This window comes from Equus quagga, chromosome 3 (assembly GCF_021613505.1).
Source record: "Equus quagga isolate Etosha38 chromosome 3, UCLA_HA_Equagga_1.0, whole genome shotgun sequence".
Taxonomy (NCBI): domain Eukaryota; kingdom Metazoa; phylum Chordata; class Mammalia; order Perissodactyla; family Equidae; genus Equus; species Equus quagga.
In genome coordinates, this window is record NC_060269.1 from 151,469,335 (window position 1) to 151,486,571 (window position 17,237).

General features: G+C 59.2%; 1 protein-coding gene across 1 annotated transcript in view; it reads left to right on the plus strand.

Annotated features, from left to right (window-relative positions):
• The window catches only part of SORCS2 (sortilin related VPS10 domain containing receptor 2), a gene marked incomplete at its 5' end in the record, with an annotated part of 487,825 nt that overhangs the window by 430,187 nt on the left and 40,401 nt on the right, over positions 1 to 17,237 (plus strand). Inside the window, 3 exons of the mRNA XM_046655787.1 lie at positions 1,283 to 1,462; positions 6,375 to 6,521; positions 12,609 to 12,711. Of these exons, the coding sequence (XP_046511743.1) occupies positions 1,283 to 1,462; positions 6,375 to 6,521; positions 12,609 to 12,711 (430 nt within the window). The remainder of the gene's footprint in view (positions 1 to 1,282; positions 1,463 to 6,374; positions 6,522 to 12,608; positions 12,712 to 17,237) is intronic.

Sequence of the window (17,237 nt, forward strand, 5' to 3'; positions counted from 1 at the left end):
GGAGGGTCTGCGTCTGCAGGCTGTGGCCACTGGCCCACCTCCGCCACCATCTGTCCATCTTCAGCTCCTGGGTCCTGGCAGCTCTGTTGCCAGAAGGGCAGGAAAAGCTTCCAAGTGATGGACGGCAGGGTTATAGACGCAGGGAAGGAAAGCTCACTGAGGCTTCTCCCAGGGCCTGTGCAGACGCCCTTCCCCGTGGCTCCAGGCTGCACAGGGCTCCGGCTGGGGGCGAAAAGAGAAATGAGAAACCCACTTAGCCCTCAGTTTCTTTTCCTGCTTTTTGATTCTTGGGGTTTGTTTCATTTCTGAATTGTAAAATCTGGGACTGAAACTTGAGATGACTGTGGAGGAGCTGCCGGGGCCTCCTGCTCCCAGAGGGAAACTGAGGCTGGAGCCTTGGTCTCTGCTGGTCGTCTCCTCCAGGCAGCCCGTGCAGCCCTTCTGCTGGGTGCGGGGACTGCCCTCAGCTCAGCAGCGCCCCGGGCTGCCCCCTCCTGCCGCGGACCACCCTGCGGGGGCTTGTGGACTATGAGCCCAGTGGAGGCGGAGGTTAGGGGACACTCACACTGTGGCCCCAGTGCTCGGCGTGGGCTGGCACAGAGGAGCGGCGGCAAAGGGCAGCTCACACAACAGCCTGCTGATGAAGTCTGGGCACGTGAGGCTGGAGCAAATTAGTCCATTCCTCCTGCCCAGTGTATGTTCCCAGAGGGCAGATACCACACTTGGCTCCCTGATGGACCCAGTGCCTACAGCAGTGCCTGGTACACAGTAGGTGCTTAATGACTACATGTTGAATTGATGAACCAACGGGTGACTTGTCTGATCCCAGGATGGGATGGGGTGGGGCCCAGGGAGGACACCCACCCTCCCCTCACAGAGGAGCCCGTCTGGGGTGCATTCTGACCATCTGGGTGCATGGAGGGCTCTGCTGCTCTGCAGGGCAGACGGGCGGCAGCCTGAGGGGGGCCGGGGGGAGGAGGCGTCACTGACCCCACCCCAGGCCTGGGCCTCCCTCCCACAACGCTGTACGGAGGGTCGGAACTTCACCTCCATTTTGGAGATGGGAAAACGGAGGCCCAGGGAGGTAACGGACTAGCCCAAGGTCACAGAGCTGAGGGTGCAGATCCAGGATGAAAATCCACATCAGCCTGACTCCAAGAGCGTTCGAGCCCTACCTACTACCCCCCAGGGCTGCCCACTCCCCACAGCCCTGGGCTGCCTTCACTCTCCCACACTGGCCCCCAGCCCCCCTGACCCTTTGCTCTCCCCCCGTGTCCCCCAGGATCTGCAGATCATCAGCACAGACGAGAACCAGGTGCTGGTGGCCGTGCAGGAGTGGCACCAGACGGACACCTACACCCTGTACCAGTCGGACCCGCGCGGCGAGCGCTACTCGCTGGTGCTGGAGGCCGTGCGCAGCTCCCGGCAGGCGGGGGAGAGCGTGGTCATCGACATCCTCGAGGTGGGACGCGCGGAGGGAAGGGCCGGGGCGGGCGGCCGGGCGTCGGGGGCCAGGTCTCCCCCTTCTCTCTCCCTCTGCCCTTCCCTCGAATGCTCTATGTCAGATCCACAGATGTTTCTATAAAGTACCGAATGTTTTGGGCTTTGCAGGCCAAGAGGATACTCTGTAGGGACTTAGCGCAAGAGAGAAAACTCGCTCTTTTGGATGAAATTCAAAATATAGTGATGGAGCTCACCTTTTCGTAACACAGGTCTACGAATGAGAAAACAAAGTCTTTTGGGGGATAACATTTTGCTGAATTGGGGTTCAGCATTAGTGGTCCCTATCATCAGCTTGACCCCAAGCGATCATCTGTAAAGCCACTCCTGGTCCCCACTCTGTCTCAGGCCTCGGCGCGTCCTGCCACCCTCCGTGCCTCTCTCTCTCCCCTCAGCCCCTGGTCTCCTCTTCCTTCTCTCCTCTGTCTGTGTAGCTGATTTCTGTCTGGCTCTTTCTCATTCTGTCTCTCTCTCCTGCCTCTCCTCTTTCCAAAAATGGGGCCAGGGCCTCCCTGTGTGCTGTTCGGACACAGTGGTAGCCTCTCCTCTCTGCGCCCTGCCTGGGGTGCTCCCCTCGTCTGTCTCCCCTCGAAGCCTCCACTTGTGGTCCTAACATGACACCGAGGGCTCATGGCTCCCGCTGGGCTCTCTCTGCCGTCTGAGGATGCCGGGGCACGGGAGCCTGCTGTATCGGGTTCCACAAATGTCGATCGCCTGCACGGAACGGGCCCGGCCTGGGCCAGGACTCTCCCGGTCACCTCCTCTGTTCTTGTCCACACCAGAGCCAGGGAAGGGGGTCCCTCAGCCCACTTATAGGTAAGGAAGCTGAGGCTCAGAGAAGGCAGGCAACCTGCCCAGACAGAGCCGGAAGCAAGTGAGAAAACTAGAACAGCCCCTGTCTGTCTGCCCCAAGCTGGGCCCATCCTTCTGGCCAGCACTCCCTCTCTTGGTCATTCACCCCAAGCTCCTCTCTCGTGCCCTGCCCTCGGGGAGCCCCTGGGCCGGTGAGGACACCGTAAGTGTCTGGGTGATGTAGCGTGTTTCCACAGTGAGCTCCGGATGGTGGGTGTGGCAGGTCCCACACAGGCACACGTGGCCTCCTGACCCTGTGGGGCTGGGAGGTTGTCCCCTGGGTGGCCAGCAGAGTGGGGAGACAGCGGGGTTTATCAGCGTGGGAGGCGGCCTCCCAGACAGAGTGGGGGCTGCAGCGTTTCTCTCTCATTGTCGACGGTGGCACGGGAACCGTTTCCCCGCAAAGAGATGAAGTGGTCATTTGTCCACAGTGAGAACCCATCCATCAGGGTTACTCCCCAAGCCGGATGGTGCCAATGAATGAGCTGCGGCTTGCTGCCCTTTGCGGAAAGCTGCGCCTTGGCAGCCCCAGAAGGCCCTGTGCCGTGGGCCCTCCGAGGAGCCCACTGGGCACGCCACCGACCCGGCTCTGGAAGGGGCTGTCGCAGCTGTGGCCTGACACCAGCTGGGAGAACAGAAAGGGCACCCAGGACAGGAGCGCTGCAGACTGTTGGCTCCATTCTCTTCTGTCCATGGGCATCTGTAATGCTCATACCACACGCCTGGCTCCAGGCCCCGCCCTGGGGACACAGGGAGGAACAGACCAGCCCGCATGGAGCTCCGGCCTCTGCAGGAAGACCAGCTCCCAGCAGACCTTCCGACTCGGCGTGCCAGTGCCAGCAGGACACAGTGAGGGGCGACAGGCCAGCCTGCAGGGCAGTCAGGGTGTGCTTCCTGGAGGAGGGGGTACAGACTGAGTTGAGGCCAAGCAGAAATTAGCTGGTTGAGGAACTGGGAAACAGCAATCCATGCACACAGACCACAAAGTGAGAGGACATGGGGAACCAAAGGAGGTTCTCGGTGGCCGGGTCCAAAGCTGGGCTCCCTCGCTTCTCTGAAATCCACCGAGCAGGGGTCACAGGTGGTGGTTACAGGCACGACTCTGGAGGCTGACTGCCTGGGCTCAAATACCAGTTCTGGTACATATTTACTGTGTCACCTTAGGTGGTTACTGAACCCCTCTGTGCTTCCGTTTCCCCACTGTGAGATGAGGATGAGAGTGGTACCTTCCTCACAGCGTTGCCCCCAGGATCCAAGGACATCTTTCCCCTTAAACACGTGGAGCAGCGTCTGGCGCCAAGTCAGTGCTCAGGGAGTTCTGGCTATTTTCACAGCAGTCGCCTTTTCCGGGCATTCGAGATAACACATGGGAAGGGCCTGGCCTAGAGTCCAGCTGGTGGGTCCCACGCATGCGCCAGTTCCACTGTTGTCACGGTTGTCCTTTGTCCAGCGGTGTAACCAGGACAAGTGCTCTGTCCCAGACATCACAGGCAAACATGGCCTCAGAGGCCTGGGCTCACCATGCCACAAGGGGTCACCTCGGGGTGCGGACAAGATAGCAGAGGTTTCTGGGTGCCTCTGTGCCAGAGCTTGGGTTAAGTAAGGGGTCTCGGGGGGGTGTCCCGGTCTTGTCCTCTGCCCCTGAGGAGCCCTGGTCACAGCTGGACGACAACCATCGTAGTGGGCTGAATGGGGACCCCAAAGTAAACAGCCACATCCCATCCCTGCACCCCGTGACTGTGACCTTATTTGGAAAGAGGATTTTTGCAGCTGTCATCAAGTGAGGGACCCTGAGGCGAGGTTGGCTGGACTATGGGGGTGGACCCTGAATGCGGTGATGAGCATCCTCTCAGGATCAGAAGACACAGATGCCCAGGGAGGAGGCCGTGGGAAGATGGGGGAGACATCGGGTGATGTGGCCACAAGCCCAGGGACGCGTGGAGGCAGCAGACGCTGGGCGAGACGAGGAAGGACCCTCCCCTAGAGCATTCGGAGGGAGCGCAGCCCTGCCGGCCCTTCGTTGTGGACTTCTGGCCTCCAGAACTGTGAGAGAACAAGTTTTTGTTGTTTTCAGCCGCCAAGTTTGTGGTAATTTGTTCCGGCAGCCCCAGGAAATGAATACAGCCACCAAAGGGGAGTTATGTGGGCACATGGATGCTGGGAGCTGACGCTCAGCTGAGCAGACCCAGCCAGGGGCCACGCAGCCGTGTCCGCCCCGTCTCTGGAGCGTGAGGGCTCTATGGCCTTTCTCGCCGAATGTGTTCACGGAGACCAGCGGTGTGTAGAATATCGATTACCAAATGACGCCAGGCACCGCTGGGCAAATCAGTGTCCCGTCTGCCCTGGGGCATGGCGAGGGGGCATCGCAACCCAGCGCTCACAGGCCAGACGCGCCAGGTGATGTCTCAGGTGAGCAGGGGACAGAATCTCGTCTCCGTGCGGAGGGAAGGGGCTGTGGTCCTCATGCCCTGGGCTGCCACCCCAGGAGGACCAGCCCGGAGCTTTGTCTGTGGAGAGGGACCTGGTCTGCCCCACCAAAAGCAGCGTTTTACACAGACGCCGCACGGCAAAGGGGAACTGAGGGTGCTTATCAGCAGACAAGGACGTTACCCGGGTGGGCCTGCTGTCACCACGAGGCTCCTTGAAAGTGGAGGGGGCGGAGGAGGAGGAGGGTCAGAGAAACACAGGTAATCATGAAGGAGGGTCAGAGAGATGCTGAGCTGGCTTTGAAGATGGAGGAGGGGCCACGTGCCAAGAAACGGAGGAGCTTCTAGAAGCTGGAAGAGGCCAGGAGACAGGTTCTCCCCCGGAGCCTCCAGGAGGAACCAGCTCTGTGGATGCCCTGTCTTTAGCCAGCGAGCCCCGTGTTGGACTTCTGGGCTCCAGAACCGCAGCATCATAAATGGGCGTGGCTTTAGGTCACTGAGTCGGTGTTAATCTGTGACAGCAGCCACAGGACGCTCAGCCACCATTCACTCGGCCCCTGCTCGCTCCAGCGTCGTCGGTGGTGTGCTCCCCGCGTGGCAGGCTCTTGGCCGCCCTGGGCATCGAGGATATGAAGCACCAGCCTCCTGGAGTTGTGGGAATCTAGTGGGCTGGCCCTTTTGCCCACCACATAAATGGCACCTAGCAACTGTGTTATGACCGTGATGCTTGTCGTTAAGTACAAGCATAACCCCCAGCTCAGGAACCTCGGGTAAACTCTATGACTCTCTGAGCCTCGGTTTTCTTGGGGTCACTGTGAGAAATAGGGACACGGTGCTTAAGGAGGAGCAGGAGCAGCTTCGGGGGCACAGGAGGCTCCGAGGAGCTCAGGCCACACCACTGGGCTCCACCACTGGGTCAGAGGCCTCTGTGCAGCAAGGAACTTGCAGAGAAAGCACATCTCTATGGAAACGGGGTTGAACTATGGGGAATTCCTGATATTTGACCATTTCTTAGGAGCAACCTTAGTAACTAACTGTGGGATGTATTTGGCTCACATCTCAGGAAACCTTGAGAAAGGGGGCAAGGCGAACCTTGAGCCCCTGTCCAAGGCAGGCTGGGATAAGCACGGACCCCCACCCTCGCTGTGTTGTATGGGGTTGAGCTGACAGAGTCCCAGAGGAAATCCCAGAGCGATCCCTCGGCCCAGGCCTGTGGGTCCACCGGGAGAGAGGCAAGGGGAGAGGGCTCTGAATCAGGAGCTTTGGGCTGGAGACAGGTGACGTGACGCACAGGTGTCGGGACCAGGGCTCTGCTCACTGTCTGACGGCCGCAGTCTGAGCCTGGGAGGACAGCTCGGTGTCATGAAAAGCGCCCGGGCTTCAGGGTCAGACAGAACCAGCTTCCCGTCAAAGCTCCGAGCGTCTGGATCCCTTACCTCTGCGCCCCACTGGCCTCCAGGGTGCACACAGTTGGCCTCAGCCCCAGGGCCGTCGTCGGGGTGAAACAGGGCTCTCAGAAGGGGCGGGCGCACAGGACCCTCGCTCCCCAGAGGGCTCTGGGAACGTTTTTACCATCTGTCTGTGATTCTGTCCCAGGTCCGAGGGGTGAAAGGAGTCTTCTTGGCGAACCAAAAGGTCGATGGGAAGGTGGTGACGCTGATAACCTACAACAAGGGCCGTGACTGGGACCGCCTGAGGCCGCCCAGCACGGACATGAACGGAAAACCCACCAACTGTAAGCCTGTGAGTGCCTCCGCTCAGGTCACACGCCTCCTGGGGGGCGGGCGCAGGACGCTACTGCAGGAGCCGGAGGGTCGGGCGTCTGAGCAGGGCCACCCGAGAGGCACGGACCCCCGATTTCTCTGTGCACAGGGGAGAGGGTCCCGTGAGGCTCCTTGCTTTATGGAAGAGTTCACTGGAGTCCGAGAGGGAAGTGTATCAGTCAGCTCTTGCCACAACAGTGCTGTGTAACGACCCTCCCCAAACACAGTCATTTACCCTGCAGCTCTGCGGCTGGACTGGCTCACATGCCTGGGGGTTGGCTGATGTCGGAGGGGATCTGCTCTGCGTGCCTGGCGTCCTCCTCCTGGGACCAGCCCAGGCATGTTCTCATGGTGACAGCAGAGGTGGAGCAGAGACAGGCGGGCACACTGCAAGTCTGCTCTCCTGCTGGCCAATATCAAGGGCCAGACGCACGCTCTGCCTGTGGAGGCGGGCAGCTGGGCCACAGCCCAAACGTCGTGAGCTCCGGGCCGGCCCTGCTCACCCAGGGCTGCCTTTCCCCATGAATACGAGTGTAGGCTGCCCCAGTGCCTTGGCTGCCTTGGGGGCAGGGAGGGCCCCCTCTGGCCCTTGCATGGCCCCCAGGAGGTCGGGGTGGCCTGCAGGCCCCAGCCGCTCAGGATGGAAAGACAGGGGTCAGGGAGCGGCAGCTGTGAGGGAGGAAGAGGCTGCAGGCTCAGCTCCAGTGCCCCTGTGATCTCGGCCGAGTCAGTCACTGCTTCTCTGCAAAAGGAAGGGAGACGGTCAGAATCCCCTGAGGCATTGTGAGGATGATATGAAATAGTTCTCAGATGTGCCCAGTACAGGCCCCGGCACAGAGCCAGCAGGTGTGGAAGAGCAAGTCCCTTCCTTTTTGGGTTGCCCCCACTTCCCATGCTGTCCAGTAGCCTGGAATGCCCTTTCCTGCTTCTTCATCCACCAAACTCCTACTGACACCTGAAAACCCAGCCCAGATGCCCCCTCCACTGAGAAGCCTTCACTGGGCTTGCTTGCTTCTGTCTGTTTCTCACTGGCCTCGAACGAAGCCCCTCACAGGCAGGGCCTGCCATGGGGGATGCCCAAATCCATCCGTCACTCTGCCTCTCTGGAAATAAAAAGAATAACAGTGCCTATTTTAGAGAGACATTCATTCAACAAATAGTACAAGCACCTACTGTGTGTGAGGCACTGTTCTGGGAGTTCAGAGTACACCAACACACAACACAGAGAACAGTCTTGCCCCCGTGGGGTCCTGCCTGTGTCTCTGCAGGGCCTCTGAAAGGGCCCGCCACTGACCCCCAGAGCCAGGGGGGCCTCTGTGCCCTCCGGCAGGGCCAACACTTGCTCCCGGAGGGAGCCCGAGGCCTGAGCTGGCCTCCCACTGAGTGCTGCCTTGCGGCCTCTGCAGGAGCCCCTCCCATTGACGAGGGCGGGTAGTCACGCCTGTCGGCCTCCGGGGAGAATTAATTACCTGCCACTGGTGAAAACCCCACCGAGAACAGGATTGCCGTGAAAGGGCTAATTTCTGTATCATCGTCAGCAAAGTTAAGCCGTATTAATCTGTCAAAGCAAGTTTTTGCTAAGAATAGATTCTTGTCTGCAATCACGCAGCTCAGTGAGGAGATAACCTTTGCGAGATTTGTGTCCCGGCCTCACGATAAGGAGGAGCAGAGTGGTGGAGCGGGCGGGCCGAGACCCCAGTAAGCATGAAGGAAAGAGGGAACCAGCCCTTGGGAGACCCCCGCCCTGGGCACAGAGGACAGGAAATGAAAGCCAGCAGGGGCCCAGGGCTCCCCTGGCTGTCATCCCTGACCATCCTCCGCTCAGCCACGCATCGTCTCAAGGAGCGGAGCGAATGCCCTCAGAGTTTACTTCTCATCGGAAGGTGGTTCCTGCTTCCTGCAGAACCCTCGGGAAATACAGAAACAAATGAGAAGGGAGATGAGGTGCGCCTGTGATGGTATCGCCCAAAACTAACGATAAGTGGGTGTCTTTCTTTCTAACCTCTCCGCTTATCTGCACCTTCCATGTCATGATTGGGATCCTGACCCGTGTGAGTCCTCAGTCTTCCATTTTTCCTGTAACTCTGGGTCGTGAATGTTCTCCCGGCTATTGGACCAGCCCAGGCCTGCGGAGGTCTCCTTCGGGCAGTGGGAAACAGATGGGTGGTGGGATCAGATCTGTTTTAGGAGGACAAATCAGACGGGAAGATGGTCTCGAATCTGTTTACCTCTTCGTTCAGAATGAAAACCCGTTGGTTTTGCAGCCTGAGGTCTCTCTTCTTAGACAGGGGCTGAGTCAAGAAGTAGGGTGTCCAGGCGGGCGGCCTCCTCGCTCCCCAGGCCAGCGCCCCACAGTCTTTCATGATTTGGGGGACACTTCTTTAGAGCACCAGCCAGCTCCTGTATGCAGAGGGGCCACAAAGGGGGAGCCCTGGGGCAGCATGGCCCCCACCTGGCCCACTCACCCCGCCCAGCCCTGCAGTTACCCAGGCCCACCTCCTTCAGGACTGGGTGTTCAGCACCCACTCCCGGGGCCCCAGCATGCCCATGGGGTCTCCCCGCCCTGGCCAGGGGGGCCTCAGAGGACCCCTTCATCCCTGACTGAACGCACTCCACCAAGGGCTGCCCTGTCATATCTGCAGGGTGCCCAGGTGCCCTGGGGTCGGCGCCCTCAGGCCCGCCCAGCCTGCCCTGCCCTTCGTCAGCTTGGCCCAGACTCGGCTGGGAGGGCGTTTGTAAGGCCCCCCTCAAGCTGGCAGGCACCAGCCGAGCACCTGCCCCCAGCAGCTACACACATTTGTGTGGCTGTCAGCAGGCCCTCCATGAGCCGCCTGCATCTGCCAGTGACCTGTGGGCCACAACTGACCACAGGGAGCCCTGAGAAGTGTTCCGCCTCTGGCCCAAACAGGTACCCGGTGGCCAAGACAGTCCACCAGTGGGCCGGGGCTGGAAGGCAGCCGGGTCCTACCATGCGGTGCTCACCGCGCACATAGACAGTGGTATCGTGTGCACAGTGCGTCAGAGGACGCGGAAAAGGCTGGCTGCGGCCCAAGATGCCCAGCCTGGGAGCTCGGGCTGCTGCGGGCCCCACCGGACCCACCAAGAAACCTGGGACTCCAAAGCAGGGCTGTGCCACCAATCTCTGCTCTGGAGCATGCCACTGTAGGACTTGAGGGCCACATCCCTGGCGGGGCTCCTTTTTCTCCTATCTTAGAGTTCTCTTCTGCAGCTGGAAGCTGTCCTCTCCCACAGAGGTCATGGCACCCCTCCCCAGGACACTCCTCCCATTAGTGTCTGGTCACCAGGTGGGCAGGGGCTGAGGACTGACGGTCTTTCCAGAGGTATTAACTCCCAACCTTCTTTTCAATCATAGGAAATCAGGAGAAATCCCAAACAGGCCGTGTCTTATCATCCCTCAGGGTTCAGTGGGGCGGGTCATCCCACTCCATCCAAGGTTCCTGGATGGGGTCCCCCCCTGGGGTGACTCAGTGACCAGGCTCCCCCAGAGGTCCTGCCATTTTCAGCAAGGGGCTCCCCAGGTTGCCCAGGGAGGGTCTCCCGCCCACTGAGTCTGCTTCAAAAGCATGCCTCTGCAGAGGGCGCAGGGCTTCTCTCAGCTGACTTTGGCACCTTTTATTTCTTTGTTGTTTTGACAGCTTTATCAAGGTGTTACTCACACACCGTACGATTCTCTCCTTTAAAGGGTACAGTTCAGTGGTTGGTAGTGTATTCACAGAATTGTGAGACCACCTCTACAGCCCATCTTAGAGCATTTCATCCCCTCGGAAAGAACCCCCGTCCCCTTCCGCCATCACCCCGTCTCCCCATCCCACCCCGGCCCCTGGCAGCCACTCGTATACGTCCTATGGGTCTCCTTGCTCTGGACGTTTCGTCTGAATGGAATCACACATGTGATGCGACTAATACATTTTCAAAAACCCTGGTGCAGACGGATAAGGCTCGTCTCCAGCCGCATCAGGCCCGGGGCTGCCACCCAGTGCCGTCTGACCCAGATCAATATCCAATCCACTAAAGGGTTTCAGTTTTAACGTAGGATAATCCATCTAAAGTGTACTCAGTCCACAGACCAGAAGAAAGTGGGATAAAAACATAAAACAAAGAGAAATGATGTCACTCAGATAGATTTCATTCGACGGTATGTTGTGGTAACGACCGTGGAATTCTGGAGTGACCCCACTGTTCTCCCCGTACCACTGTGAGGTGTGGGCGGCAGCACCCCTGTCTCCATTTCCCAAATCAGGAAACCGAGGCCCAAAGTTTCCCATAAAATGAGTAGCCCCTCCTAAGTTCGAATTTGGATCTCTGGGTGTTCAATTCTACAGTATTTCTAAACTGGAGAGTTTTCCAGAAAAAAAAAAAGGGGGAGACAAGGAAATTATTCCTTTTCTTATGATTAGGCAGTACCTTGTCCAGGGGATGCTGGACACTGACTTTATCTCCACAAGCTGTGCTGTGTTAACCCAGCAATCCTGTGAAGCAGAAGTTTTTGTCCCATTTCACAGAGAAAGAAACTGAGACTCAGAGATGCTAAGCATTCTTCTCAGAGTCACACAGCATTAGGAGGGTAGTACAGGATTCCAGCCTTGCCCTTTCCGTGACCCTATTCTGCCCACACTCCGGGACTGTGGAATTCCCCGAACTGGGGACTCCAGAAAGACTGACCCCAAAGTTGTCACCCTCAAAACACCTTTGACCTCCTTTGGCGTTGTGGTCTCTCTGGTGGCCCTCCTGCTCCCCTGTCCAGCGGAGGCAGGAAGTTCTACATTGTCCAGGTGGCTCAGCCAGCCAGGCCTCGGACCCGGCCCCTCAGGCTCCGGGAGGGAGGGGAGAAGGACCAGGCCTCCTGCGGCCAGTGCGGGCCCCTGGCTGATGCTGACCGGTCACTGCCCAGTGCAGTCTCTGGTACCCTGGAGGGAGCTGTGCAGAGAGCTTGGACCTCATCTGGTGTCCCATGCTTTTGTGTTCTCTCAAGGATGTGACAGAGGGGTACAGGCAGGATTGTGGCTTTGAGCCACTGAGGCCTGGGTGGTACTCAGGGAGGCCTCAGTCTACAGGATGCATCCTTCTCAGCTCGTCTGTTCCCCCTGCACCCCCCAGTCCCACCCAGGGGTGAGCTGGGGTGCGGGCGGCCAGGAGGAGACGGGCAAGGGGTCTGTTCCTGCCAAGTGGCCGGACAGGAGGCTGCTCGTGCTGCCTCATACTGGGAGGCTGCTGGCCCAGCTTGGCCTGGAAGAGTGTTCCCTGCAGGGACAGACACCCGCGGGGCTCAGAGCATGGTCATCGGATCTGTAGCCCCAGCCCCACTCCTGCCTCTGAGCAGGTCGCTTAAATGCTCTCTGCCTCAGTTTCCCCATTGGTAACTGGAAATGCTAGTAGGGACGTTGAGAGCACTCAGTGACAAGCCTTGTAAAGGGCTTAGCTCAGTGCTGGCACAGACGCAGCCATCAGTCAGCGTGAGCTTCCCCAGAAATGATTGTTACAACTGGCATTTCTGCCCCTCCAGGCAGGGCACCGGCCAGGGCTGCCATCAGGGCGCGCGCTGAGGCTGGCGAGTCAACTGGGCTGCAGCACCGCCACCTGCCCCCCACCTCTCATGGAGGGCACAGGGCCCACAGGGTGTCCCACAGCCATTCCCTGAGGCCCAGGCTGCAGTGTTCACATGAGAGGCCCCAGGAAAGGTTCCGGATGAATGAATGAATGAATGAATGTGAGCAGGGGCTATGCAGGCCCCAGGAACCACGTCCGGTGGCCCAGCATGGCACGTGGGCATGCCCACTGCAATTTGGGAGGCCCCCTGCCAGCACCGGTGCTGGGAGAACCCTCCCGCTGGCTTCATCCGTGAGCAGTCACCTGGCCCAGGCCTGATGGCCTTCACCTCGGGCCAGCCTCAGAGCCTCCCTCCCACCCTCCTTCCACTCCTCCAAGGCGCTCCTGGCCCTACCTGCCCACCCAAAAACTGCAAGGCTGGATTCGCCTCAGTCCTGCCTTTCCTAGGGGCATTCCTCTTTTCCAGATGTTGACCACAGCTTGCTCTCTCCCCTTGCAGCCAGACTGCCACCTCCACCTGCACCTGCGCTGGGCAGACAACCCCTACGTGTCGGGCACCGTGCACACCAAGGACACTGCTCCGGGCCTCATCATGGGTGCAGGTAGGAGGCTGCCATCACTGGTGGGTGGCAAGAGCCATCACTGCATGAGAGACGCTCCATTCTCGAGGGTAAAACTTGCTGGCCACGGGCCTGGGCCATGGTGCGTCCATTAGGGTGCGTGGCACAGCATCTCCCAGAAGCTCAGCTGGCATGGCAGACCTTGAGGGGTGATGCATGGCTCAGATGGGCACGTGGTATGTGTTGACTGAATGGAAGGGTGAATGGATGCATGGATGACCAGTTGAAGGATGGAGGAGTGGGTGAACAGGCGGGAGGATGACTGAAAGGCTAGCTGGATAGTCGAAAGAGTGGATAGTTAGATGGCCAGATGGAAGGATGGATAACAAAGCGGGGAATGAATAAACTGAAGGATGGATGGATGGGAGAATGATTCGTATCATGGTTGACATTTATTGGTCCAGGAAGAAGGTTCTAGTTCAGGGGGAAGAGAGACACATATACAACGATCATGAGAAAAAAAATCAGAGATGTTAGTTGCATACGTCTCTGTCTACCCCGTGAAACTAGAACTTCCTTCAGGGATCGTTAAGTGTGTGCTGATCGAATAAAACCTTAAAATAAGGTTTGAGTTAGAAGAATCGTTCAAAATTAAAAGTATGTGTTTGAAAAGTGTATCGCAGTGGCTGGCGTCTGGTTTTCCTGTTCATCTTCAGCATTGTGAGCCCCTCCTCAGCCCGCCGTCGGCCGGCCTCTGTTGCTCTGGCTGGCTCTCAGTCCAGGGGAGGGGCCCTGGCCAGCACCGAGGAAGAGGACGGGATGGTGGAGGACAAGCCCTCCCTCCCCACCAGGCAGGGAGCTCTTCTAACCGCCACTGCACCCCCGACAGGTTGAAGGCCCCACTCGACAGACCAGATGGGGAGTCTGAAGCTCGGGGAGTGCAAGGCGTTAGGAAGTTGAAACACAGCCAAGGCTCCTTGTTGGGGGGACGCCTGGCAGAGTGCTTGCCACCTCCCAGTCCCTTGAGGCCCCAGCCCTGGGAGGGGGCGACGGTGCCCCTTGAAAATCTGTAGAAACTGAGGTTCCACCAGGGGCAGGGCCGCCCGTCCCAGGCCGCTCGGCCCGTGTGAGGAAGGGCCAGTCGAGGCTCTGCATGCCCTCTGTGCAGATGGGGTGGGTGACCGTCCGAGGGACACTGACTCCTGCCCCATCACAGAGCAGGGACTGGGCCAGCTGATGCCTGGCCAGGGCTCACGGCTCGCTGAACCCAGACCCCCATCCCTCTCTTTGCCCAGCACCATCTGACACAGAGGGGTGGATTTGGGCCGCATCCCAGCCCTGAGCCCCGGGCCGGGCCTAGGCGGCTCTAAGAGGCTGTTTGTGAATGAGTGAATGAATGCACAAATGAATGCGCGAATGGCCATGCTGAGACGGCAGGAATGGCCTTCTAGGCAGAGGAGGGAACGCGTGGATTCAGAATGACGGAATCAGAGACGAAGAGGAAGAGGCCGGGGAGGTGGAACCCCATCAGCCTGCTGCGTTTCCATCACAGGAGCCCCTGGCTGCTTGGCGTTTTGGTATCTCCCTGGGGAGGATGAGCCTGCGGGAGGGGAGGGACACGTTCAGGACAGAGAAGACTACAAGTAAAAGCCCTTAGCTCCTGAGCTGCCTTTCATTCCTACGCTCCTGGGTCCTCGTCAATGACAGACTGTTTCGTCAGTGTCTGCCTGCCTGGGACATGGGTCAGTCGATGATAAATTACACATCAGCGTCGCTTTTGACGCAGCTCATTGCATACCCAGTCCACGCACGGACAGGCTGGCCCGCCTGTGTTGGGCGCCCCCATCCTCGTGGGCTTGGTTTGCTGGTTTGAAAGTGACCGCGTTTTTAAAATGCGCTGTCCTGATTGGCCGAGTCCCCAAATTCTTGACCAAAATACAAAAGGCACAATTTTAAATGTTTCCATGGTCAGAGGCCTTGAGAACCCAGCATGAGTGTTCCGGCCTCTGGAGAATGCTGTGAGGATGGGCAGGTGTGTCACTTAATTGTGCCTGAGTCACACGGAGAGCAGGGAGCTGGCAGGGAGTCTGGGGAGGGTGGACCGTGGCAGCCTCCTTTGCTCCAGGCCTCCCTCTGGCCGTCCCCACGAGGGCAGGGCGCTACGTTTATATTTCTCTCTGCTGCCTTTGGCTCTGACCACAGCCTTGGAGGTGGATCCATCCGTGCGATGTGGGTCAATTGATGTGTAAATCTTTTACGTCCTCCACTCCGGCCCTGAGTGTCTGCTGGGAGCAGGAGGGGAAGGTGGAATGAGCCGGGCTCTCTGATCACCACCGCAGCCGCTGAGCAGGGACCAGCTTCTCACTCGCTGGCCCTGGCCATGGACGGGGGCCCAGGTGACGGCTGAGCTGCCGAGGCAGCTGGGGGTGACGGCTGCTGTCTCCACAGGGTCACTCCCGGCCTCACCCGGGGGCAGGCGGCTGGGGGTTACAAGACCCAGGTACTGCCGCCTCCCAGCTTCACGGCCTTGGGCCTTCCACTGGGCCCTGTGAGCCTCCGTTCCCTCCTCTGCAGGAGAGGATGAAACCTCCATCGTAAGGCTGGTGCGGGGCTCAGGTAGCAAGCGGCAAAGCCATGTGTGTTTCCACAGCTCGTCCTGTCATTTGTGTAGAGGCTGGAGGGCCCCGCCCCAATTCTGGGCACGGAGCAGGGGCTCCAGGTGATGTTGAGCCCTCTCCTCACCCCGCTGACCTTCGTCGTCCAGGGCTTGTCACGCACGCTCTGGGTACCGGCCTGCTTCTTGGCTGCTCGCCCACACGTGAGCCCTCAAGACCCAACACACACCCGCGGCCAGCGAACGCGGCCTGACACCGCCCCGACAGAGTTGATTAGCCGAGAAAACCCTGAGGGGCCGTGTGGGGGAGCTCCTCTCTGTGCCGGGAAAGACCTCAGGGCTCCCGGGGAGGAGCGGCGCCTCCCCAGGCCTCCCACCCCGTCCCTTCCTCTGGGACTTGGCCATTCAGGGGCCCACAGCCACAGGGTCGTGTCCAGATGTGAGGCCCAGGGGCCTGAGCGGGCTGAGAGCTGACCAGAGTCCCGCCAGCCCTGGAGGGGGTCCTAAGCCCCTCTGGAGCTGGGACCTCAGATGGCAACAGGAGGACCAGAGGGGCGGTCCCCTCGCTTCAGCTCCAGCTGTAGCTCAGTAACGCAGGCGTTCGCTCTGGTGCACAGGGGGCCGCCGGGCGCCAGGTCACGAGTCCTCCTCCGTCAAGTGCGGGATAGGAGGATTTTGTGTGGTTGGTTTGCTCTGCTCTTCTGGCCCCTGGTCTTAGCCACTCTGAAACCTGGGGGCAGCGGAGCAAGGACAGAGAGGAAGTGCACACTGAGTGAGCGCTTACTGTATACCAGGCTGTGAGCACGGAAGTAGGGCGGAGAGGCCAGGGTATGGGGGGAGGAGGCCTGAGGAAACGCTGGAACAGCAGGGAGGAGACACAGCAGGGAAGCCTCTCTTAGTCATGTCTCCCTGGGCCTCAGTTTCCCCATCTGCAAAATGAGGGCACCAGCAGGCCCTTCTGCCCTGACAGCCTGAGGGCACACTCCGTGAATTTCCCCTTATTTTCCCAGTGCCCATGACTGGCAGCCTGACAGCCTTGGTAGATGGGGAAGGAAAACAGAGGGCGTCACTTAAAAGGCAGCACGTGCACCGCTGAAATTACAGGCTGCACGCTTGCCAGCTGAGTCGGCCAACGCCCCTGCACTCACTGCCTGGCCTCCACCTAGGATGCTCACGTCCCAGGTGTCTGCTGGCGTCTGGAATGACAGGGAGATAAGGGCACCCCTGCCTTCCTCCGCCCCCCCCAGACATTCCACTCACTCCTTCACTGCGTTCCATTTGTTGAGTAGCCATTGCTTGCACCCTTGTCTTTGCAGGAGGGTAGAAGGATACCCAGTTCGGCACCTGCCCCGCAGCCCTGCCCTCCCCTGGACGACCCTCCCTCTATCGTCATGCTCCCACCTCCACGCCAGCGCCTGGCTGTTCCCTCCACTTGGCATGCTCTTTCCCTGTTCCCTCGGCCGGTTCACATTTGTCCTTCAAGGCGCAGCTCAGAGGTTGCTTCCTGGAGGAATCTCACCCTGATCACCCTCCCACGGCCCATTAGCCTTCCCTCCTCTGCTTTCACAATTCCTTGGGCTTCCAGACGTCCTAGCTCTGTGTGCAATTGATGGGCACCCGTCTTCTTCTCCTGCTCGATAGAGAACCCTCTGGAGCAGGGGCCGCCGTTTATTCGGCTCGAATTCCCCACAGCTGAGCACAGGGCTGGGCAGAGAGCAGGCGCTCAGCACAGCTGATGAACAGGTGCAGGAATGAGTGAGGGGTGGAGTGAGGAAGAAGAGATGAAAGGACGGATGAGGGGATGATGGATGGGTGGGTGAATGGATAATTGATGCGTGGATAGATAACAAACTAATGAAGAATGGACGGATGGATGGAGGATGGATGGATGGATGGATGGAGAATGGATGGATGGATGGATGGAGAATGGATGGATGGATGGAGAATGGATGGA